We start from the raw sequence: 24,726 nt of genomic DNA, 5'->3' as shown, positions 1-24,726 counted from the left end.
CTCCTCTCCCATGACCTCAGGGAGTCCTCAGGAGCTGCGCTGTTCCAAAACGGGATGATTTTCCCCCTCTTCTTCTTTGGTCACTCTCTTTCTCCCGAATTAACATTGAAAAAATAAAACCCCAAACCTCACTGGTGAGTGACTCATTCAAATAATTGTTGCTTTTAGCTGTATCAGGTTACTCTTTTCTCTAACTCTGTTCTAGCTTTTCTTCCTCTCCCCCAGTACAGTGTGGTATCTGGGCCACTTGTGAATTAGGGCCTTTGAGCAAAAAGGCAGAAAAAAAACTAGTGACATCAGAGAGGGTGAGAGAGAAGGATCCAAAACCTGAGTAGCCCTGTAATTTTCTGCTCTGTTTCTATGATTGTATGTATGACCATTACAGAGAAATGAGTCAATAGCAGATTGTCCTCCCTCTAGCAGCCAGCTGGGTCACTTCTTTTGTGCACATGAGTAAACATGTCCTCTATTTTAGCACGTCTGCAGCATTTGGGTGTGTCTAGGTGGAGCTCGACACTCTTGACTTTTAGTGTGCCAGACAATCTAGAACTGAGTAAGAAAAGACAAAGAGACACTGCATGTGTGTGCTAGTATGTGTGTGGGAAAGACAGCAAGAGCAAAAGAGACGAGAAGTGAGATAGCAAAGGAAAGGGGAGTGGGCCAAGAGAGAAAGGCTGGACCAAGCAATTTTGAAACAGGCAAGAAATGCGAGACTAGCTGAAACATTTTTGGAGAGACGGGGGAAAAAGAGCAAGACATGTGGAGCGAAGGATGAGATCCCTCCCCTTGCCAAATCTGAGTTACTGTAGCCTATCCTATAGCTAAGCTTCCTTCCCTTCCCCTCCTCTCCCTGTCCCATGTGAGCTGCAGCCTGATGACTGGACCTCTCTGTGTCTCTGCTGCTTACGCTTTGCTGCGCTCCGGCAGACATGCATTGTTCTCCACTGTACACTACTTGTTGCACCCATTCTCAAAGAGTTAGTCTGTGTTAGCTCTCCCGAAAAGATTGACTGGGAAAGACTGGAGCTGCCTCACGGTGAGTACTGACATTTTGATGTTGCGCTTTTGTCAGAGAGAAGATAACTGTCTCATCCATTTGTTGCCTTTTGTTAGAGACTTTGCAAAATCTTTGGTAAATGTTTAGTTGAAATGTGAAGTAGGAGTCAGTGAAGTTGGAATGCTGTGAAAAGAACTTGGAGAAACTTTTGTACAGAGTTGTTAGCGAGAGAAATACTCCAGTAGTGAAAACCTTTCTAGCTGTCCTCTTATTTCTGACTGACTAGCTCCCTTCATGCTGACTCATTCTATTAACTTAATACACATGGCTCCATGCTGTGAGGTTGTATTGAGTGTACATGTGTTTGCCATTGCGTATAATGTGTGGAGTAATTCTCTGCAATTACCTGTCTGTCCTCTTCCATCTTAGTGCGCATGTGTGTGTCAATCTAATTAAATTGTTTGCTCCTGTGATCCTACCAGACAATGCATATGTAAGAATTTAAGTGAGACAGAGGGAGAGAAAGAAAGGAGAAGAAAGAAGGAGAAAGAGATGCTGGCATACTGCTGCATCACTGTTTGTCATCACTCTCTCGTGTCCTCATTGATTTTTTCCCTCTCTGCTTGCTGAGCGAGAACAATAGCCTTACGCCTGGCCAAGACCCCTAGTAAATAAACCAGCTAAATATCAATGCCAAATCTCCTCCAAGATGCTGTTCATTGATTTGCTTCATCACCAGATGCATACACACACACACACATATAGACACACAGGCACACACAATTGGGCCTTGTTGTCTAAAGGGACTCTATTGTTTGGTGTGCATAACTGTTTGTGTGTCTATGTACTAAACGCTTGTCCAAAAGGTCTTGGACAATGAAGTCTGTCACCAGGGAGATGTGAATTTCTATCTCCCTCTCTTTCTCCCTCTCCTTTTCCTGTCCAAGTCCCCCTTCACATCTGGATCTCCCCACCAGCTGACAAGGAACAAGGGAGCGGATGGAGGGAGGAAGGAGGCGTGGATGGGGGAAAGAGAGAAGAGCGAGGGATAGAAATGGGAGGAAGGGGAGTTTGCTCAGGCTACAGTTCCCCTTGTAGACTTCCCTCAATGCAGGAACCTCACAAAGCCATTGTGAATGCCCAATGTATGAGAGGAAACACAAGCGCTGTACACAGAGAGGGGAAGCACTCCCTCAGACACATGCAAAGACACACTGAAGTTCACACACGCTATGTGCATATAGTACGCAAATAAACCCATGGACATAAATACACATATATTAAAATGCATTTAATTGCTCACAGTCAGAAACACTCAAACTCATACAGATCCCAGAGACAGTGAAGCCAGCATTAAGCCCATTGAACTGACTCATATGCTGCTGTAGTACGTAGCTCAGAGAAGAGAGTGTTTGGGCCTCATGGAGGGCTTTGGCCATGGCGTGTCAAATCTTCAATGAGAATTTTTGCACAAGGCTTCAGCTGTGAAAGCAAGTCTTCTTCACTGTCAGTCTTTTTACTCTCATACCTTTCAGCTCATCAGCGAGTGTCAGTCCATAGCTGGACTCTGATGGGACTCCCTGAAGTTGAAACTTCAGAAAAGCTCCACTTTAAAGGGAATCACTTGGCAGGGATTGGATTTACTTCTCCATGCCTTTTCATTATCTCTGCCAGATGAAAGTATACATGCCAGCTGCTGATGCAATCCCCTGCCAGAGCTGGGCAACCACTCCTGTGCCTGTTTATCCATACCAGGGCAGGGCTAAGTGCCATGGCAACAGGTGTATGTTGACATCATTAGCGTTGAGCAATAACCGAGGCAGCATGGATGCACACTTATTTAAAGGGGTGAAGGTCTTGCTCACATCTGCTGCTGCGGTTCGTGCAGCACGCATGAACTGAGGAGAACAGTTTGGGGGTGGCAATGATTGGGACAGTGATAAAACACCAGCCTTCATTTCCTCCTCAGCCTCCCAGGAATTGTTTGACTGTGCAGTTTCTGCCATATGTGCATGTGTTATTCAGCCATCTCCCTCTGTCAGTGCAGCTGGTCTGTGTCTGTCCATGCCGCTAGTTTTCAGTTTATTTCTGGCTGTTAAAAGCTAAGTCTGCATCTTTGTGTGATTTATAGGCAAGCAGCGATGATGTTACAATGCAGGTGGCATGAGTGTGACTGAGGTCACTGCTGCATTGGTTTACAGTATGAATAGCCTCTCTTTGTGACTTCACATCAGTGTTAATACTGTTAGTCCTCCTGGAAAAAGTCTTTGTAAGTGTGTCTTGAAATATGTAGTGCATTTCATACAGTAATATAAAAGGGATGTGTGCATACAGTGGCCTTATTTTTAAAAGACATCATCCCTGTAATGTGGTAGTCGTCTTACTGGTCTGACATGAGCCAAGTTAATATGTCTTACATTACATCAGTTTATCTCTAGGCACACGGAGCACTACAGCCTATGAGGTAGTGTTGTTTGGCACAAAAAGCGCTGTACTGTACAGTACAGTGTGCTACCCACAAGAAAAGAGTGGAGAGGGTGAATTGTGTTCGACAGAGTAACAAAGCTCTAGTTTGTTTTGGTCAGGGCAATAACATTCACTCAGCAGTGATGTCAACACAGTGTGTGTGCAACAATATGAAATAGAGAATTAGACCGAGGAGGAACAAGACCAAGACCATGAGCATGAGTGATGACAAAGAAAGCACCACAGTGGGACAAAAGGAATGCATGAATGAATAGAAATAGATGTGGGAAGGAAAGCAGAGGATTGTACACAAACCTAAAGGTCCTTTTAGATCCTTACAATAAACAGTTTATTGTAACATGTAAACCATATATTCCAAACGCATACTAACCTGAAGGAAAATGAAAATCATTAATAGAAAAGAAAAACAGGTTTAACATATTACTGGATTTCACTGACATTCAGCCATATTTATTAGTCAAAGTGTGCTACATTGCAGCCATCTGGAGTATTTATTTTATAAGGTCTTTATATGTGCTTGGATGACAGGTTTTCCTCAGCTTTGTGAGCTGGACTGAATACATATGTGCGGACTCCAGATGGGTTTTACTGATCCTCCTCTCTTTCTCTTCGCTTCTTACTTTTCCCATTCATCCAGCCTCTTTTATTTTAGGACAAATGAGGCTTCAGAGCAGCACCTGAAGCTTATCTGTCTCGTTTTTGATCCCTGACCTGCGCTTTTTATGTTCCTGCTCTTATCTCAGCACACATGCACGCTGCGTCTCACGCACACACATACACACACACACACACACACACACACACACATCTCCATTGCCTCGAATCAGAGATTTGTCAAAGTCAGTTCACACCCTGCAAGACAAATTGCGGCATCTGAGAAGGAAGTCTGGTCAGCGCTGATGTGACATATACTTTAGGCCCACGCACATAGAAATAAAGGTATGTGCTTCATCATATGTGTAGAAACACAACCACACAAGTCAAATCAGCTTTTGGATGTTTAAAAGATTGGTGAGGTCTTTGTCAGGTTTCATGTTCTGTAGTATCATTAATATTCTTGCTGAAGGTTCCACTATGAACAATTTCATGAGATTTCTCCCTCATAGCTCTCCATTGCCAACAGTTGGTTCCAGTTATAGAGAGGCATTCCGTTGTAAGACATGGCTCTGAGACATATTTGGATTCCAGCTTCACATGTAGGATCCGAAGCGTTTCATATGTAATGACAGACTGATGGACACAAACATATAGCTTCACTCGCGGCGTGGGCTGGAGGCAAGCGCTCAAAAACATCTGCTCCTTAACTGGACTGCATGCAAATGTGATCACACTGTCACTATTGGAGTCAAGTGAAGAAGGGCAGGTGTATACAAAACGAACGATGGGAGTTGACTTTTATTTGCTGCTGCAGGCAAAGTTCTATCAAAACCTATTCCTTCAACTCAACCACAACAGTTCATTCTGCAAAGAGCCTGTGAAGTAAATAGGTTAGATTTTACATGAAATCGCCTTCACTCTGCCTTTTGTTTTAGACATATAGGAGTCAGGTCTGATATAATGCAGGGACGTGGGTTATTGCTATGACTATCAGTCTGATTATTTGATATCTAAATTACTACTGAGATATGTATCTATCAGAAAAAAATTGTGTCTATATGTCTTGTTTGCTTGATTCTTTGTAAATACTGATCGAATGGAATACCCACAACCAATTTGTTCCTGAAGATTATTACCACCCCACTACACAGTCACGTTTTTCGTGTTGTTGCAATCTCATATTACACTGTAATTCTCAGTTGTGTTGCAGTTACTATAAAAGCTGCCTTTAAAATCTCGTTAAATCTATTTTGAAACAAGCCCGAGGCCAGGTACTGTTTAAACCTTCAGCAAAATCCGAGTTTTGAGTCACAGGTTACACATCATATTGAGATGAGAGGATTACAACTATTATTGGTGAAAAAAGAACATTCCCTGATTATAGCCTGACTGCATGTGTGTGGATACAAAGAGCTCTGATTACTGCTGGCACTGCCGCCCCATTTCCCAGGATACCAAGCACTGACTGGCACAGCAGGGGGACAGGAAAAGCTGCACACATACACAAATGTACGTATCAACACGCAGGCACACAGGCAGGCACACATTAAACACAGTGATTGGCACTTTTTTAAATTAATCTCATGTTTAACTGTCAGCCCACATTCACATTTTGTATAAACCTTGTTTACTTTTGGGTTTTTTTTTCCAGAATTTTGTCCTTATTGAACGCAGAACACATGCATGTATTTAAACATAATACATGATTTTTTATGGATCATAACCTTTCTGAATGATGGTGTATAGCACGTCACTCTACACTCAATAAAACACTAATAAAATCTGATGATCTCTTAACACCAGGGGTCCACACACATGCTTTTTCCTGTTTGTGTTGCCCGTGGCAACGACTTGGCAAGAGTCAGTGGTGATGTCAGCAGTGATGTACGAGCACTGGAGTGCGAGGGGGTGACCTCAGCAGAGGAGAAGTCTCAGAGGACTCATATCAGCTGCAGCCAGCGCTCGCCGTGAGGATTTTCTCACACTCAGTATCTGTACTAACAACTAATGCTGTCCTGACCCCCACAAATCCCTCCGCTCCGATCCTGCACGGACATCACACCAGCACCCAGCACGACAAAGACCTCTGACATTCACACATGCACAGTCCCACACAACATTTATTCTCTAATGCAACAAAACACAGGGTTGGTAATATTTTGAAGTTGATTCCTGATTAAATTAAAAGTATAGTGTGGAACTTTCGTGTTCTACCTACAGACGACGGGCGACGCACCACACGTGTGGTGAGATGTTGATGGAATAAGAATGAACATACAGTTTTCATCTTCATGTTGTCAAGATTAATTTTATGTATTTACTGGATGAGCGCTAAGATTCAACGAAGCCTGTCTCCATGCTGACTTTTGTTATTTGCAGATTTGTTCAAATATCTATCATACTAAGGCTTCTACATGCATTATGCTCTTTGGTTTCATGCCTTTCCACATTTCAAAAGTTGGTGGCATTCATGTGCTGTGAATGGTACCAATGTGCTAGTGCAAGAGTGGAGAAAGGCAAAGAAAACCAAACCATTTATAAGTCAGGACTTAATGACACATTCAGTGTACTTTGAAAGAAGCAGTGTAAACAATCTTAGCATTTAAATAGTGAGTTTACCTTTCTGTTATGAAACAAGTTGAAATGGTCAGTTTTTTACGTTGCAATTTAAATAGGGTGTAGTTATAGTATTTCCTGTAAGTAAGACCAGTGGTTAAGCTCGTCAGTCTCAGTTTGAGGCTTTTGGCTTCTGGCACATGTGCCGTGTGGCTTTTTTCAGTGGGCTACTTGGGCAGCTATGTTCGTGTTATGGTCTGTTGTTGGCATCATTGTATTTTTGCTGATAGTCAAACCAATTAGGTCGGGCTTTTTGACACACTATAGTCACCACACTGTGGTGACATTAAGTGGCATAGGAGCCCAGCTCTTCCTTCTCCCCTCAGAATGGCGGCCTCAGTCCAGGTTGGCACAGTGCAGTCCGGTCCTTTCCTCTGATTCAAGCAACAGTCGATCCATAAATTAATGGTTGCCTCTTCTTAGGACAGCTGTGCTAGCAGGCATGGATTGGAAAATAATCATAGGAGCACCAACCACATCCGTGGATGCAGATTAAGAATGTACATGCGTGCTCTTCTGTGCATGGATCTGTTCATGTGTGTAGAAGTTATAAACTCTTATGAGGTGTTAAGGGATCAAGAGCCAGTAATGAATCACAGGGTGAGTTATTTTTCTTCTCTGGGTTTGCCCTGCATTAACGTCTCACTTAGACATGAGTGTTTAATGGCCGTTGTTAAAGTAAAGGTTGGTAAACTCATAAAAGTGCTGAAGTGAAAACAGAGTGTGGTCTGAGTGTGGGAGAAGAGGTGGGAAAGATTAATGTCTCTGGTAGTTTACCGGCAGGGAAGGGTGTAGTCTGCCATACACCAAATTGATTTCATTTTAATATGGTCTGTAACCTCAAGTTTATCATAAAAAATCTCTCTAATTATCTTTTGGTACTTCAAAAGACAGTTTACCTTTGTCAAACCAACGAGATTACTTTTTGCATTTTTGAAGACAATCAGGAAGTTTTTCTTTGCAGCTTTGTAGCATTACTGACATTATACACTTCATGGCAGGGGTTCATTTCACTCTTTTGGTGCCGATACCAAAAAATAGATACTGTCTTGGGACCCAGTGGGACATGTTGTGAGACAGATCTTATGAGGTCTTATGTACTATCCCCACTTTGCCCCAGGGGGAGCTGTTGCTCCAGCTGTGGACTGTAAAACCACTGTCCTGTCCTGTCCTGCCCTGTCCTGCCCTGTCCTGTCCTGTCCCCTAGATCCGTGAAACATCCTCCTGTAACCTCCCTTTGTCTTATCTACCCATTTCTCAAGCAGTGTTCTCCTTCCTGTTCCTGCCTTTTAGTCTCATTATGTTATAGTTAAGTCAAGAAAATGTACAATTTCCACACTTTTTCCCCTGTTTTTGATTCTCTAACAATGACGGAAGTTTACCCACCTTCCATTCCTTTCATTTTGCGTTGACCTAAAACCCAGGCCGCAGCTGTAAACATGTTTCCACCACATGTCCTGCTTTCTGATGCCAGTCATTTGTGTACATAAACAGGCTGAATCAGTAGTCTGGTTGAGGTTATGACTGAGCTAACCAAACCATGGAACTAGACGGTGCCTAAGCTGGCCCGACTTTATTCTAGTAACGGTTAAATTTCAGTGTGAGATTCAAAGTGTAAAAGTGAGGATGCATTGCTGTGGCTCCTCTCTCCCCAGCTTTATCCCTGTAGAGCTTTTTGAGCTTCAGAGTACGGTGAGTAAAGCCTGCACATTTCACCCAGCATTGATATTTATGTCAGGGAAAGAGTCAAAATGAAACATTTGGCAAGTATTTGTGTGTGTATCCACAGGGTGGTTGTCTGGAGTTTGAAAGAGCAACCTGGATGTGTCTATATGCTTATATTTGATAGTAACCTGTCAACGTCTTTTATATCACCAGGTGCATTTGTATGGTGTAGATTTGTTGTTGTACCAATAATTGTGGTTTAATTGATGACTTTTGCTGATGTCTTTGATTATTGATCAGTTGAAACAATGCCAAAATACATAAAACTTGCTTGTTGTACATGGATATTGATTATATTAACTCAAACGTATTGACTGGGTGTGTGTGTACGCTGTGCATTGCTCGTTATGGTTACACCAGTCTTCATCCTACATTTGCTTAGCTCCCCATCTCTATCTCCCCCCCAACACCAGCCTCAGGGACCACAGCCAGAGAGGTAAGGGTCCTTCACACACTGTTGGAACCACACCTTACTGACCAAATGTACAATCAACTTTAGCAGGTCACAATCATTGTATTTTTCATGCATTATGAAGGGGTGTAAACAGTGGTGCGAGTAAATGGCAGATAATGTTGCTCCATTCATGCTGATGTATAAAGAGATGAGTGCAGGAGAAGAAGACCAATAATCAGAGAGGGGGAAGGTAAATCCTACATTTGTCTGGGCTAAATGCCAGCTCTGCGCCACAGGATATGGATATCTTTTCAACCAGCATGGGCTCGGCACCAAGCCCTGCGGCGGTACACTCCTGTACCAACACAAGCCTCCTATGGGCGTGTGTATATGTTTGTTTTCGTGTCCTCCAGGGACCCCTAGCTGCTCATCAACCCTCTGACCATCACTGATACATTTCTCTATCTCTATTTCCCCATGTTTTGATACAATAAGGGCTCAAGATGTCCCCAAAGTATCACTCAGTTTCTAGCAGTCATATTACACTTCTGCTATTTCAGAATGTGTCCTTACCTCAGGCAGAACCATCTGTACCCCAAACTCAATTTTACCCAACCTGCATTTAATCTCAGTGGGCCCATTAACCTTTGTACTGCCGCTGGTCCCGCTGAGTCGACTTGGCTCCAGAGAAGCTCCACTCTTCCAGAAGGCTAAGAGGGCAGTGGAGCAGACTCATTACTGGTGCATTGGCTGGCCTCTAACCTAGACTGGAAGGACAATCATTAAACACACAACAGTAATGACCGCCGGCTGCTCCATTTGTTTTCTCTATCTGCCTGGATCCGGCCCTGTTTGTTGTTGTGTATGTTCGGATGTTGGCGCAGGTTCCACGCTGATAAGTTCTGTGGGGACACGGCTAACAGAGAGACAGAGGGATTGAGTTAGTAAGACTGAGTTGGAAAGGTGTGTTAATTGGTTCTGAGTGACCATCTGGACCAGAGATTTCAGACAGGACTCCCCACCGGCCTGTAATGAGGGCCCGTCATGCCAAACACCGGGGCATCGTCACGGTACCCTCTAAGCCCTTTCACCACCTCAAAGGTTCTGAGTCAGCCTATTACAGCACAGGCAGACAACAAGAGTCAGCCTAAATGTTTCAGGTGGATAGATTAGGTTAGTGTTAAAACTAAGATTGGGTATTAAACCACAGTAGCTATCAAGAACTGAGCACTGGCATTAAATGCCTAATCCAATTTGTAATGTTTTCTACTTATTTAATTATTCCAGATTTTAAGCTAAATTTTGCCAATTTTTGAGAAACATTCTTACAGCAGCTTGCCTTTCGAGATCATTTGACATTTGTGAAAATTTATTTCTTTTGGAATAAAAAGGGGGGGATGGGGGTTCTAGTATTGGTGCCAAAATGAGTATTAGTATTGAACTGATGCCCAGCCTTACTTCTACTTCTTTATTTGATGACAATTTGTTGAATACATCAGTAAGTCAAATTCACTTTGTATTATCACTTACAGGTGTTGTTTTAAGACCCAAAGACTTGAATTGACAGTATTGCATAAAAAAAACTCAGGACTCAGGAAAATGTCTCCTCTTCGTTCTCTTTTTTGGTTGTTTGAGAGCACAATTCACAGGTTTTACCAGGACCTTGTACATCACCATGTGAACCTGTTTAAGCAATTAGGAAAAAATACAACTTTAATTTTGTTTTGTTTTGTGTTTTTGTGGCTGGACACTGCCACTGGGTTCATATTTTGCCAGTGTAAGCAGGATCCTCTGGGCTAAAATGGGGGGAAATTCCTGTGAAAGTGGTGGGCTACAGTGGTTGAGCTGAGCTTGCACTATGTTTGTGTGTTGTGTGGTTGAGTTTCGTGTAGACAGCCAGACAGACAGAGACTGTGCTACATACACACACACACATACAGACCAGCCAGAGAGTTTTTTGTGATGGAGTCAGTGGCAGAGTGGCAGATTGGTTGTCCTGTCTGCCAGTCATCTTACCTATTTACTAACTTTCATTAACTGTATTGCTCAAATATTTTTGCATATGAACTTAATATGTGCATTAGTCTGGTGCTTATTGAACATATTTTCATAAACATTAAACAGTAATTTTGAGGAATTATCACACCAAAATTATATTTCAAACTAACACTTTTAAAATTAAAAAACTGGGTGGTGGTCTGCCCTCTTTAGATGAGATACTGATAACTAAAACTGACAAAGATGTACAAAACTAATTGTGCCACTACTTGTGAAACCAAAACAAATAGACAGAGAGGAAGCAAAGTAAAAATAATGAATTATTAGGGAGGAAATGTGAAAAGGGCTCAGTGTGCTGTGGTCAAGATTAGACTCCAAACCAGCTAATGATGTCAGAAGGGAGGTCTTATACAATATGCTCTGCCCAAGCTGCATACAGTACATGCTGTCAGACCACAGTTACGTCCGGAGTCCAGAGCCAGTTATCCTGTGCAAGTCAACAATTTAGTCTGAGGTACCTGAAGAACAGCAACACATCAGCGTCACATTTTAAAACTAATTCGGAGTACTTTTTAGCATCTGCTGAATCTTGAGCTAACTCGCTGAACTCTGGATTTTTTTTGTTTTTATTTGTGGTCACTGGACAAAAGTAAATGACAATTATAATCCATTGTTAAAAAGCAGGATTTTTTCCCCCAGTTGTTTAGATTCTCCGTCTGTGTCTTTGTCAGCAGGATATCTGAAAATGGCTTTCCATGCAGTTCAGTGGACAGATAGGCCCTGTGCCAGGGAATCTGTGGCTCTAACAATGAAATAAACTGAGATAGAGATTCTACTCTAAATGTTAAGAGAGTGTTTACAGTTCAAATGTTGTACTGAACTGAAAATTGATGTGATAAGAATAATTTCTTAGATTGTCAGAAACTTAGGTCATTGGAGGAGAGTCCTCATTTGGAGAGGTTGTGTTTTTGAAAGTGGCTTTAGAAATTGAATTATAGTATTGGGAAACTATGTAACTCTGGTACTGGCCCAATGCTTACCAATATTTCCAACAACAGACTGGTATAACTCGGTTGAATAATATGGGAGTGTTGAAAATCCCTCTGCGTTGAGGTTTTGATATGCATCCACCGTAGTGAGTCACAAGAAGATTTTTTTGCATGTCAGCATGTATTTTAACATGGCTGTTTATTTGCCTCTAATGTGCAAATGGCCAAGTATGTGTGACAGATTATGTGTCGTGGGTTGTGTGTGAGATATATGGTGGCTGTGTGAACGCTGACAGTAATTACAGAAGGCCGTACCACAGAGTAGCCAGGGGCTGGCCGAGGAACAAGTTATTATATCATCTAATACATAACCAAATGTCAGCCATGTCTGCAGCCTTTGCTGCAAGCGATGTGATATAAATCTACAGAGAGAGTGAAGCTGTAAATGCACATGATACATGGCTCACTGTGTGAATTTTTTATTTTTTTTTGGTATAAAACGATTACAAATGTGAGCTAGAGGTACTTTCAGATGTGATTTGCAGTTTGCACACAGTTCGTTTTTCAGTGTCAGTGAGTGCATGGCTGTGTGCGTGCTGTATATCTGTGTCTGTTTATGTATGTGTGCCAGGGATAATGTGGCATCTCCAGAACTGGAATTCCTCTCACACCACTCTCCACAAGAGACTCTCTATCCTTCTAAGCTCATGAAGGGAACTGAACGTTGTGTGTTTTCTAGTTTACACTAGTCAAAGTGACCACATGGCTTTTGAGTACAATTGACTGAATTCCAGAGAACTAACCACTGCAAAACATACATCAGCAGCGCTAAAGGACGTCCATGTTCTGTATGACCAACATTTGTTATCCCTACTTCTCTTTGTGGTCTTTCACTCCATGTTAGACATTAACTGAGACAACAGGTGAGAGTGTTTAGGTAGAGAAACAGAGGTAGACCCATAAAATCTTTACCGAGCCCCACTGGCTACTGTCTCATTATTACTGTACAGAGCATGCAGAGCAACCCTACCCTATCTGTGTTCCTGTGTCGGCATATGTGTCCTATAAACCTGAAGCAAGTACTATAAAACTGAGCCTCAGATGAAATTGCGGAGGATAATTATGTGTTCTCAACACACATGGTCATTAATAATATCAAGGCCGAGCCTATTTTTACTGTATCTTGCTCAGAGGCTAACATATGGGAGAGCCGTAGACTTGACAGAACAGGATGTGTTAGAGGACCTAATAGACAAGCCAGTGTCCTGCATGGGCAAGGAGAGCCTGTGCTCTTTGGTTTGTTAAGTATATTTAAGAACAGCAGGGGGCACCACTATGACCCAATTTACTCCCCCATTCTCAGATTGTGGGACTTGGAAGAAAACACAGAGAGAGGAAGCAACATTTTGAAAGGGTTTGAAAAGCAGAGGAAGTGATGGCAGAACATGCATTGGAAAGCTACTGATAAGAAAGAGACTAATGGCCAACCTTTTGTTTTTGTGGCAAAAATCTGATCTGAAATAGCTTGATTATTAAATTGAATTAAAAAATCAAATGATTAAATTGAAAGTACCTTCCACGACTTGTAGCAAGTATCCTGGCCAGTTCACATCTAGTACGTACCACAGGCTGCATGAAATATCTTTCAGTGCTCAGTTTTTTATGCCTCCAGAGCGGTGACAGCCACGGTCAGAGGCATTGTTTGTTATTGTATTATATGGTGTCCATCTGTCCGTCCGTCCCATTTTCATGAATGTGATATCTCAGGAACACCTTGATGGAATTTCTTCAAATTTGGCTTTAAACTTGTGTTCAAGCATGAACTGATTAGGTTTTGTCACCTCCCCAAAGGAAAAGAACGTATGTATTACTGATTAACTCCACTTCCTTTTTCTAACTGTTTGACCGTATCAGTAGCACATACGTTCTTTAAAAAGCTGCCATATGTAGCTGTTACTCTCTGGTAACTGGAAACTGATCTGCCACAGCATATGTAATGCAGAGCTCCAGTACACAGAGGGAGATGACCAGTCGGAGGCATGACACACTGGACATTAGCTGTCAGCCTGGCACTGCCACCCTGACACCAACACAGCTGCCAGCTGAGTGTCATGACCTCCGTTCACCACGAGACCAACACATCTCCACTGTCTGCACCTGCAGACTAACTCACACAAACAAACAAACATGCACTTTATACCGGGTTCTTGTTATTTTCAAGCACGGCTATGAACAGCATTTTAACAAAGATGCACTTTATTCTCCTTCCATGGCTGTTTCTACACTGTGCACTCCGTTAAAGGACTCTGGCCGTTCACACAGGGCTGCTCATACCTCTGGCAGCTCGCTTACATCCAAAACAACATCTGTCCTTTCAGTCGCGCCTGATTAATACACCCTGGAATCTCGGTTCAAACACACACACACACAGAATAATGTAACATAATCACCTACCACATGGCCATGGAGGCGTACACTGCATGAAGAATCTGGGAATCCAGGGCTTAGCAGAAATATGCTTTGTTTTTTATATTCACAGTTTTCACTACACAAAGCACATGAAAGGGACCCGCAATTACCACTGCATTAATAAAAGCATGGATTACTTCTTGTAAATCCTGCTCGGAAATGCCTGTGTCTGTCGGAGGCACAATGTGATTTACTGTAGATTGTATGCATAAAGAAACTCTACATGTCGTTGAGTTGGGGAGTTCACAATCAAGTAAAAGCCAGCCAACATATACAGAACTCAGAATTAAATGTCAAATTCACGTAAATGCGATGGGAAGAATGTGACAGTTGTGTAACAAAAAGAATTCCAATGAAAATGTTTTGTTTGTGGTGTCAGCAGGCTATAAACCTTGTGAACCTCTTGATTCATTTTCTTTGCCTGGGTCCAGACATTGACAATTCTCTCTGAAATCAGGCTACCGTTTGCATTTATCCTCACTGCATCTCAGTGACAACGAAAAATATTGTTATTTTCTTCTTGGGCCTGAATTCCTGCATCACATCAACACCCTCACAGGATACTGTGTTTCATTCTGTATGTGCAGGCGTGCAAATCTGGCACACCTTCCATGGCATTGCCTCCATATCCAGTTTGGTTTTGCTGACATACCTTACACTGAACATGTTGTTTGAGTAGTCAAACAGGCTGTGTGCAGTGCTACAAACAGCCGGTTATCACGTGCATCTCATACCCCATGCATCTTTATTTTTCTGTATCCGTTTGTTATTGTGCTCCACATTCTTCCTGTTGCCCATGCATATCACTTTGTGTGTTAATGGCACACTCTCTCAGTTGTCCTACTCCTCTTTTCTCCTCTCTCTGTTCTTCTTGCCCAGAAGTAATTCCTGTGTTGATATGTGAAGTAAACATCCCTAGACTCAAATGTTATGGTTCACCACCCTATGAAAAGTAATACCGAAAGCACACAAACAGCAAGCACCAGGCGTTCATTATTCCTCCCTGAAAGCATTGTTTTCAGTGGAAAGACCAGTGTGTTGATCTAATTTAATGAATTGCTTAGCTGGGGGAGGGGACCAAGGAAACAGTAATTAGTTGTCATGCTAATTGGGCTTGTGTGATAACTCCCACACGAGACTCAGCGGCGTGTGAAGCACAGAGAGGCTGGCCTGGCCGCCTACTCATCACACACACATACATACACATTGGAATACACATAACCATGCATATATGCCCACAATTAACTAATAGCAAGTAAAAAATTCTCACATCTAAATTGGTTCAAAGAAAATGCCAGGGGACTATCAGGCTTCTGACCCACCGACTAAGCGGAATTAATGATGTGAAAATCCTGATCCCAATTATTCACTGAGAGAAGGCGTACTAAGAACTGAGAGTTAAGGGTTCAGGACTTTCGATCCAATTATGCCAGTTTGAAACAAGGGGATAGCCGTATAGAATCATAGGTTTAAAAAGTGATTGATAGATGAATATATGGTGATGAAAGCAAAAAGAGAGATGATCATCAGATCAATCACTTGCAAGATGTTTATCAATTGATATTGATATTTGAAATATAGATGATTTAAAATGTAGAGGAAGCATGCTGTTAAACCATAGACTGTATAAAAGAAGTAGACATAGTCGCTGTTGAGTCACCCTTTGGTTTATGGACTGAAGCCTTGAGTTTGGCATATTGGCAGTTTCCATCTTTGTTTCCGAAAACAGAAGTGATGTTCAGTCCCCGAAAAACCTGTGCATCTGATTAGTGAGTCACAAGGTAGTCTCATCATACCCTGCTTTATCATCTATTTTACTCTAAATGGGGCCACAATTTACAAAATTAACATCATGCTGTGTTGAAGACGACTTCAAACTTGCTATTGTTGTCATGAACTCATCTTGTAGCGTTTACTGAGGTAACAAGTCAAGTGAAAAGTAGGGTCATTTTCTCTTAGACTTCCATGCAATCGAACTACTTTTTGCAACCAGTGCCCCAGCTGGCCATCAGAAAGAGTGCATGTTTACGGTACATCCACATTGGCTTCACTTTTCAGACCATGAAGCTACGCCCTCTCTTTTATATATTCTATGTGTAAAACTCAGTCATCGTACTGCTATCTATCAGTGTGAAGCTGCAGAGTGTACGAATGTATGTGTCGGTGTTGTGTGGTCGTGTATAGCATTCCTTACAGTGAGTGTGTTGGCGGTTTCCTTGATGTCTGTCCACCATGTTGTTAATCTCCCCTGCCAGCACGGGTACTGACTCCCCCAAGGGCTATTTTTAAGGCCTTGGGTCAGTGACCTCGAGGAAGGGTCACTCTCACTATCAGGGGAGGTTCGGCTCTGCTTTTGCTTTAACACCATCTGTATTATTTTTCTATCTCTGCTTTCCCCTCTTCCTCCTCAGCCTCCACTGTCGTTTTCCTCCTCTTTATGCATCTTCATGCCTTTTCTTAGCTCCATCTCTTATCCCTCACAACTCATTGTTAGAACTAAATATTTGTGAACTTTAACCTCCAGCGTGTTTTTCATTGCAGTTACTAGCTACTATTACTATTGTGTGACAAGCCGCTGTAACTCCTAACCTAACCTAATCTTTTGTCCGCTCCCCCTATCCATTCTCTCCTGCCTCTGCTCTTACCATGCATCACTACCCCTATGAGTGTGCTTAGACAAGCTGCCATCTTTTGTGATAATTTTGCTGAGTCATATACAGCAGAAAATTACACACTGTGATACACTGTAATCCAGGGCATGTGCATTTATAGTGAATCTACCACCTTGACGGAAGTTTATCTAAGTCTTTCACATTATTTAGCCTGTGGGAGTGTTTGGGTGTTTAATGAAAGGGCTTTGTGGGAGATTAGTCGATTCTTTGTAGAAGTTCCCTGCAATGCCTTCATGTAAGTGGTGATACCTGCAATAAACACGTGTTCTGTCCTTCCAGGGAGAACTAGAGGGTGTAATAAAGGGAATAATTTCTTCCCGTCCCTGAATGGCCCTGTAGATTTTGCCAGTGCTGGTAATACCATTACTTTTACTGCTGATTCCATGTCAGTCCAAGTTAATTTGAGTCATTACAGAGCTTCTTAACATTAATCTGCATATTTTTAATAGTGATATAAAAAGAATGAAAGAGCTGATTGAGGAATACATTGCAATGGTATGTGTTACATCTACCACCTGTAGGCTTCTGACCTGACACCAATTTGTGAAAATAAGCTTGTCTTTAACTGATTTATATCAAGCATATAGTCACACACATCACGATTCCGGCATGTAAAACAATCTAAATTCTTCCCATGGCCTCTCCTCTCAAGGGGTTCTCTAGCTCCGTCCCAAACCTGATGACACGGTGCAATTTTTCCTCCCATCCCACACGAACCCAGCAGGATCAGCACAGAATGAGACGCATGATAAGACGATGAAACTATTAATAATAGATAGAATAGAATAATAGATGGGAGAAGAGATGAAAGAAAATAGATGAAAGGCAGTGAAAGTGTCGAAATAAGTATCACACTTGACATCCATCAGGATAGAGTCCAAGTCCTGAGGCTTTCAAGACTATGTTCAAAGTAACCTATGCAAGCAATTTATATTCATGACATCATCCTTTTCATGAAAGAGCCCCCTATAGATTTTGAATACCATGAAATAGTTTCAGCTCTAACATTCCGATTTCAGGGCACATTTATGGACACTGTGAATTGGTTGCAGGCGTATCCCCTTCTTGTTCATATGCTTCTAATTTTGTCTTCATTTCTGACCAAATGTTCATATCTTTTCCAAAAAGCTGATCAAAGGAGATGTAATCTAACATGCAATAAATTGGCAATTAACACATGGTGAAATAACTAGCAAGTGACTGTTGTTTCTTCTTGTCTGGCAGCATGACACCTTGATTAGTGGTTAGTGTCAAGAGAGAGGAGGAAAGCTGGCATCTACACGCACACACACACACACACGCACACACACACACAAACTGAAAACACTCGCAGTGTTTGATGAGTGTGCACTGAGTCAACAGGCTTCCTCCTCTCCTCATTAACAGTTTGACCCTTCTGTTTGAGTTGTTCCAGGTGGGGTCACACTGTCTTGTATTTTGGCAAGGGGGGTCTTGGCAGGAAGCGTGTGTGTGTGTGTGTGTGTGTGACGGGTGATTTTCAATACCCATTTTTAGCTGGGAGAAGGGGGAGGATCAAGGTGGTGCCTCAAAAAAACAGGGTGGTCACCATTCTTTTTAAGCAGAGAAAGACTGATGGACAGCGCAATGATGTAATGGCATTATGGACACACACACACACACACACACTCAGACACAGACTAGCAGTCCTACTTCTTGCTGCTGCTTTCACCCTGAGGTTAGATATGTGAGGTCAGCAGTGCAGACCCCCCCAACTCACCATCCAACAAAGCAGCTCTTGTGTCAGCGTGTGTTCTGTGTGTTTAGACTGTAAGCAGGATACTGTTGAGCAGCTGCCGCTCATCCAAGGCCTGCAAAAGTCATTCTTCACCTACACACACTTTGAACCACCATGATATTGTATATAAAGGAATGATCAGTGCCAACATGGAGGAGTACCTTGGATAATAAGTTTAAATGGTGGGTGGGATTTCTGTTAACTCTTGTACAGACATGATCCCAAGAGGATGAACCCTACTGACTTTGCTAATGACTTTTCCTCTAGCGCTACCACATTGTTGACATTTGTGTTTTTATTGTTTATCTCAACAAGTATTGGATGGATTGCTGTGAAATTTGGTTCATTTTGAGTGTAGTGGTAATAAGCAGATGTTAGCATGCTAAACTAAGATGGTAAACATTATCCCTGCTAAACATCAACATGCTAGCACAAACATTTTGAATATGTCAGCATGCTGATGTGAGCAGTTGGCTTAAACACCGCTGCACTGCAAAGTCCTTGCCAAATTTAAGGCCAAAACTGGTAGATATAAGCATATTGGAGCTTAAGAATTTGGCTGCAAGTGCAGTAATTGGTTTCCTTGATAAAATGTCTTCATATAAGTCAGGGTGTCCAACTATCAAAAGTCTTAAAACAAGATCAAATTGTTAATTAGGTCAGATTATACACATACATAAAATGTCTTGAAACTTCAGAGCTTAAAAAAGTGTCAAAGCACACTGGATGCTGCTATCTGTAGCAGACATGTTCCTTGTATCTAGCTAAACATCAAGATAAGATAAAAATACTAATTAAGGCACAGCAAGGGGCATTTACTCATTTACTGACTAATTAAGTCAAACAGCCCTGCATAGTCAGGACTAGAAATGCAATCCATACTCACATCCAGTCAATCTAGATTTTATATCTATATGTAAGATTATCTCACTCACTTAGAAATCCAGTTTTGGAGCTACTCACACAGCTGTAGCCTCCAGTGGTACATCATGTTTTAAGAATAGTAAAATCTCTTTATAATACTAATTAAGTAAAGTTGTACACATCAATCACCTGTAGGCTATACCGTCTTTTGCCCCCTGCATAATCCACAGTAGGCCTCCTATCACATTTCCTCCTGCGCTACAGGTGAAACTGTAGCTTTGGGGATTATTGTGTAACTGATCACCTTTTACATGGTAACAGAAAGGAATGTGGGGTTAATGTTTTCTTCTGGTCTGTCCTTTCTCCTTCTGTGAAGTTACTTTTAAATCCATGTCCTTATTGCAGTTTGTTGTGGGCTTGACGTGGTGAACAGCAGGGGAAGCAGCGTTTTAGATTGGATTAAACCCACAGGGATGGGAGCTGAGTGAGGAGCTGTGATTTAAAATGTTCAGTCTTACTCCCTGTGTCTCTCCCTATCTCTGGTCCTTCTGGCATCTGTCACAAGACCCAGCAGCTGCTGCTGCTGCTCTGAGAAAATGTGCTTCTGACAACAACAGGCAGAAGGGAGAGATAGTCAGTGGACTTCTTTATTACAATAGAGTAGCCTGCTGGCGGAGCATAACAAACGGCCGATCAGACAAGATAGCTGTGCAATTTCATGGTCGTACATGACGTGTTTCTTTTTATCCTACTTGTATTCAAATGAGATTTCTAGCACAGAGAGCATTGCTGTTACGAGAACAAGTTGCTGTTTGTGATATGTTTGTGTGTGGCCACCCTGAGGCAAAAGTAACTCAAATTAAGTAGTTAGTAGTTAGCTACAGTCAAAGTTCCATGCTTTTTCTGTCATTGTCCAGCATTTCATCCAGATTCATGCCAGGCGTAGGGCACAGTATGCATGGCACCCCCTGAAAACATTTTCCCATGCGCTTTTTTTGTTTTTCAAACAATTGTGTAGAGAATGTGCTTTGTTCACAGTCCCTATTCAGTGCTGGCTGGAGAGTTGTATTGGTGGAAAGCCTTGTCAGCATGAGATATAAAGTTTTCTGGGCTGTTTAAAAAATAAAAACTCCCTGAAACAAACTTTACTCCTTTAATTACTTTTAAAGCTTTTACAGGTAGGATATACTGGATTCTATAACTCACCGTTTCAAATGTTAATAAAAGACAGTAGGGACAATAAAAATCGTTATAAAGTAGGATTTGGTCACTGTTAAGCCGGCAATGACATCATAGACAGACATTTGATCATAAGAGTCAGAGGAATCACGTTGAAACAAATTGTCATAAGATCAAATTGTACCCGATTTCTCAAACAAATACAGATCATATAATACCAGTAACTTTTATTGGAATATTCATGATTCATCAGTGTTGAGAGTTAATTCCTAGCCATTGTGCTTCTGACAAGTGTTTTTTTTTCTGCTGTAATGTTTTGTTGGGAGGAGTGTGTGAGGGAGAGAGAGAAGCGGCGGGTGCAGAGAGGGGGGAGGCGCAGTGTTTGGAGGATTTGCTCTCTGCTCCGGGCGTTCTCTCACAAGTATTTTTGATGGAAATAAGCTTATACGTGCACGCTCGACTAGTTTAGACAGTTTTCTGTCACTTTTCGAGGGATTCCAATAACTTTTGGAGAACTTTTCGCCCACTTGGACGTCTTCTCCCCCCGATGTGGGGTTTGGTTTATGCCCGGGCACGGATCCGTGCAATGCGGACTGTGGAGCAGGGAACACCCAGCTAGGAAGTTTTCTGACTAATGACCTGTTGTGGGTCTGCACAACTCAAGCTGCCTCTCTTTCCTTTTGTTTTTAATTATTTGGATTCGACGCACGACCTGCTGTTGGAAGTTTCGTAAACATGTTGGAGCGCAATTTACGCACTAACTCTCGGATCATGCCAAACAACGTTGGAGCATTTCACCGGTGCGTCAAGGGCAACTTTCTCTAGGAGCAGCCTTGGCACCGACATTTCGTTTATTGCTGGTGATCAGGCCCCTGCCTGTGGGCTTGGATTCAAGCTTTGCACCAGATTTGTCTGACTGAACACAGAATATTTCAACACGATGGAGGGTGATCAGGGGACCGGTGCGCCTTCTGACGAGCCTGGGGCAAACAGCGCTGCTGCGTCCGACAGTTTTTCCCAACTGTGGACGGACGTTATGGGGATGTTGGTAAGTTTTTGGGGGGAGGGGTGACACGATCATAGACTGACATCATAGACTCACAACTAACTGAGAGTTTTCACCCTCATCCTCAAAGCTGACACTGATTCGCCGAATGAGTGATCGTGTAGCCAACTAGTCGGTGCATGCAAATCACGCACCAAAACAACTCTTCGCAGTGCGTCCTCATAGGCCCAAGTTTCAAGCACACCGGCGCTCCACATGTGGGCAGGGGTTCAGGTGCTTTTGTTGTAGGCTTCTCGTGATGAAGTCATACTGTTGAGTTGGATCTCAGTGCAACAGGACTCGAATGAGAATATGGTAGGTTATAATATATTAATCCTTTGTACTGTGTGTGTGTGTGTGTGTGTGTGTGTGTGTGTGTGTGTGTGTGTGTGTATTGGGTGCTACCATACTCTGTTTCTGTTGTGCATTTTGTCTTCTTCCATGCATTATTTCCACTGGAGGAGCTCAGTCAAACATTGCTGCTCGTCTAAAGGCTCCAGTTTTTCTCCAAGTTAAACGTGTTCTTGTTGCTGAGGCCTCCATCTGAGAAATGTGTCTCTGTGTTGTAGACTGGATGATAACACTTTCTAACAAAAGACTAGAGTGCTGATTATTTCGGAAGCTTTAGACTTCCTGAACTTAACCTCAAGGTCTCTGAGATTGCTACGTCCTAAACATATGCAGTAGTTATTGGGGAAACATTGGAATATTGTACTGATTGGCATTTTAGTATTATAAATTAAGATTGATTTCCCCCGTAGTGTTTCAGCTCCCCTTGATCATAAAAGATTTTGAGTGGCCTGTTTTCTTCGTAAACTGCTATCTTGTCAGAGAGACTTGGGATTACCACACTTCAGATGTTTGCACGTTAAATGCTTGTGACTTTGGAGATGCTGTATCTTGCAACACTGCTCTTTTGTTTGGCCACTAAAGCAAGCTTGATTTTACAGGCCATGGGAACTGATTGATCTGCTGACCAAATGCATTGCAGTCACTTCACGTCTGTGTAAAGACAGAGGTGTTAATTTGGTTTGGTCTGGCACTGAAGATGTGAATGGTGTGTAAATGCAGGAGTGTGTGTGTGTGTGTGTGTGTGTGTGTGTGTGTGTGCACGTAGGCGGGGGAGGCTGTCCTGGCCTCTGACACCGGGTGGGAGACCTGGCTCCCAGCCAGGCAATTTATCCAGATTTATTGCTCTGAAGGCAAATGTCTGCAACGCTGTGCTCATCGTTGACGGTGTGCGTACTCACACACAAGTACACGTACAAAACAGCAACAAGCTTTTTGAACTCTTTTGTTCCTGACAAAATGTATCTGTCACATACACCCATCTCCACAATTTTATGTTCAACCATGATAGTTCTTCTAGCTTTTAAAGTTTTGACCGGTTGATACAGTAATAGATAAATGTATCCACTGCGTTGGTAACACCAACATGATTAGAAGATTCAAATGATTAACTGTAACATTTTAAGCGTCTAACTGTCCTACCAACAAATATCCTACAGTATTCTCTCTAGTCATTTGAAAACCATTAGCTGTTCCACCAACAGACATAGGTCAAACATATTATTTCAAAATCACTGACCTCAGCTTTTGTTGGAATCATGTTCTGCAAATTGTATCACTTTACATGTATGTCTTGGGAAGGCTTCGATAGTTGTGACCTTCTTATTTTCCTACAAAACTATACTGGAAAGATTAGAAGTGTGAAAGTGTGGAACTTGATCAGTCGTCTTGGCGCCGACAGCCAGCGCCTTTCAAAAGTTCAGCAGGTCAGTTCGTCACACTTGAACTAAGCGGTCGACAACCATGATAATGCACGATTTTCTGTTGGTTGCTCTTCTCTGAAAGTGAAAGGATCTATAAAAATAGAGGTCTCTTGAATTGCTTTTTATGACGAACTTTATCCTTAACAATGTGCTCCGGCTCCTATCTGTAAGCACACTATGAGATAAATATCTTGAGCACAATGAACACCACGTCTCCCTCAAAGCAAAATGGCTCTGCTATATATAACGATCGCTCTATGACTTTCAATGGCTTTTGTTTTGCTTGGTTGCCTACGTATATGGGAATGCCCTTTAAAATTTGGGTTTGCTCCAGGCCTGTTGACCCAACCTAACTCACTGTTACAAATGTGTTTGGTCTTGGCTCCCCACATGTGAGAACAGACCTACATACTTGTACAGATATACATCTACTCTGATAATGGTCTAGTCGACAGGCTTATTTTACTCTGCCATTCACTGATTACTGTACATTTCATCACCCATGCTGAACTTAAGAACTACTTCTAACATTCAAGCGTTAGTGACAGTGAAGATAAGCATTCAAACGGCTGCATACTGTCATCTACATTTGCACCTTCAAAGTAAGTTTTTATCATGTTTCACTGCAAACCAAAGGCCACTTCGGCCTGCAGTATTTTTCTGAGGGGCCCCTGTCTTTGAGGTTAACCATGCACAGCAGCCTGTTGTGGAATGTGTTTAATAAGAATACCTAAGTAAGCCAGTCATTTATTTGTGGTTGAAGCCAAGTAAATAGCCCTTGAGCTAATTAAGAGTCAAAGCAGCTAAGGATGGTGTGGCGCAGGAGCTATAGCTGCTCTAAGCGGTTGAATTTACAGATGTCTGAATGGAGATTTGCTTTTAGTCCTACCGCACTTCTGGAGACATCAGGGTTTTTCCTTACATCTGAACTCTTTTTATTGAATGTTAAATGAACCACATTAGAAGTGCCTGAGTGGAAACAGAGAATTTTGTCTCAGCATAATGCATAATGTTTTTTGATCTGTATATCTGTACAGACTTTAAGATCTCTTTAATAATCCATTCCAGTTCCTCTCCTGTGGGTTTCATCTTTATCTGGGATTAATTCTATATTTCTCAATACAAAGTAGAGGAGGGACAAATGAAGAGAGATTTTTATCATCAAG

The 24,726-nt window shown here is 42.1% G+C and overlaps 1 protein-coding gene across 2 annotated transcripts in view; it reads left to right on the top strand.

Moving 5' to 3' along the window:
• Positions 1 to 24,726, top strand: part of sash1a (SAM and SH3 domain containing 1a) — a 157,604-nt gene that overhangs the window by 85,102 nt on the left and 47,776 nt on the right. The window contains exon 1 of one of the 2 annotated variants that reach the window (XM_070849166.1): positions 21,139 to 21,791. The exons of the other annotated variant lie outside the window; for it this stretch is intronic. Within the exon in view, the coding sequence (XP_070705267.1) occupies positions 21,684 to 21,791 (108 nt within the window). The 5' untranslated portion in view covers positions 21,139 to 21,683. Of the gene's footprint in view, positions 1 to 21,138; positions 21,792 to 24,726 lie in introns of those variants that run through there. 2 annotated transcript variants of the gene reach the window in all.

Source organism: Pempheris klunzingeri, chromosome 18 (genome assembly GCF_042242105.1).
Source record: "Pempheris klunzingeri isolate RE-2024b chromosome 18, fPemKlu1.hap1, whole genome shotgun sequence".
Classification (NCBI taxonomy): Eukaryota; Metazoa; Chordata; class Actinopteri; order Acropomatiformes; family Pempheridae; genus Pempheris; species Pempheris klunzingeri.
The sequence above is the reverse complement of the archived record's forward strand: the minus strand, read 5'-3'. Positions and strand labels throughout refer to the sequence as shown.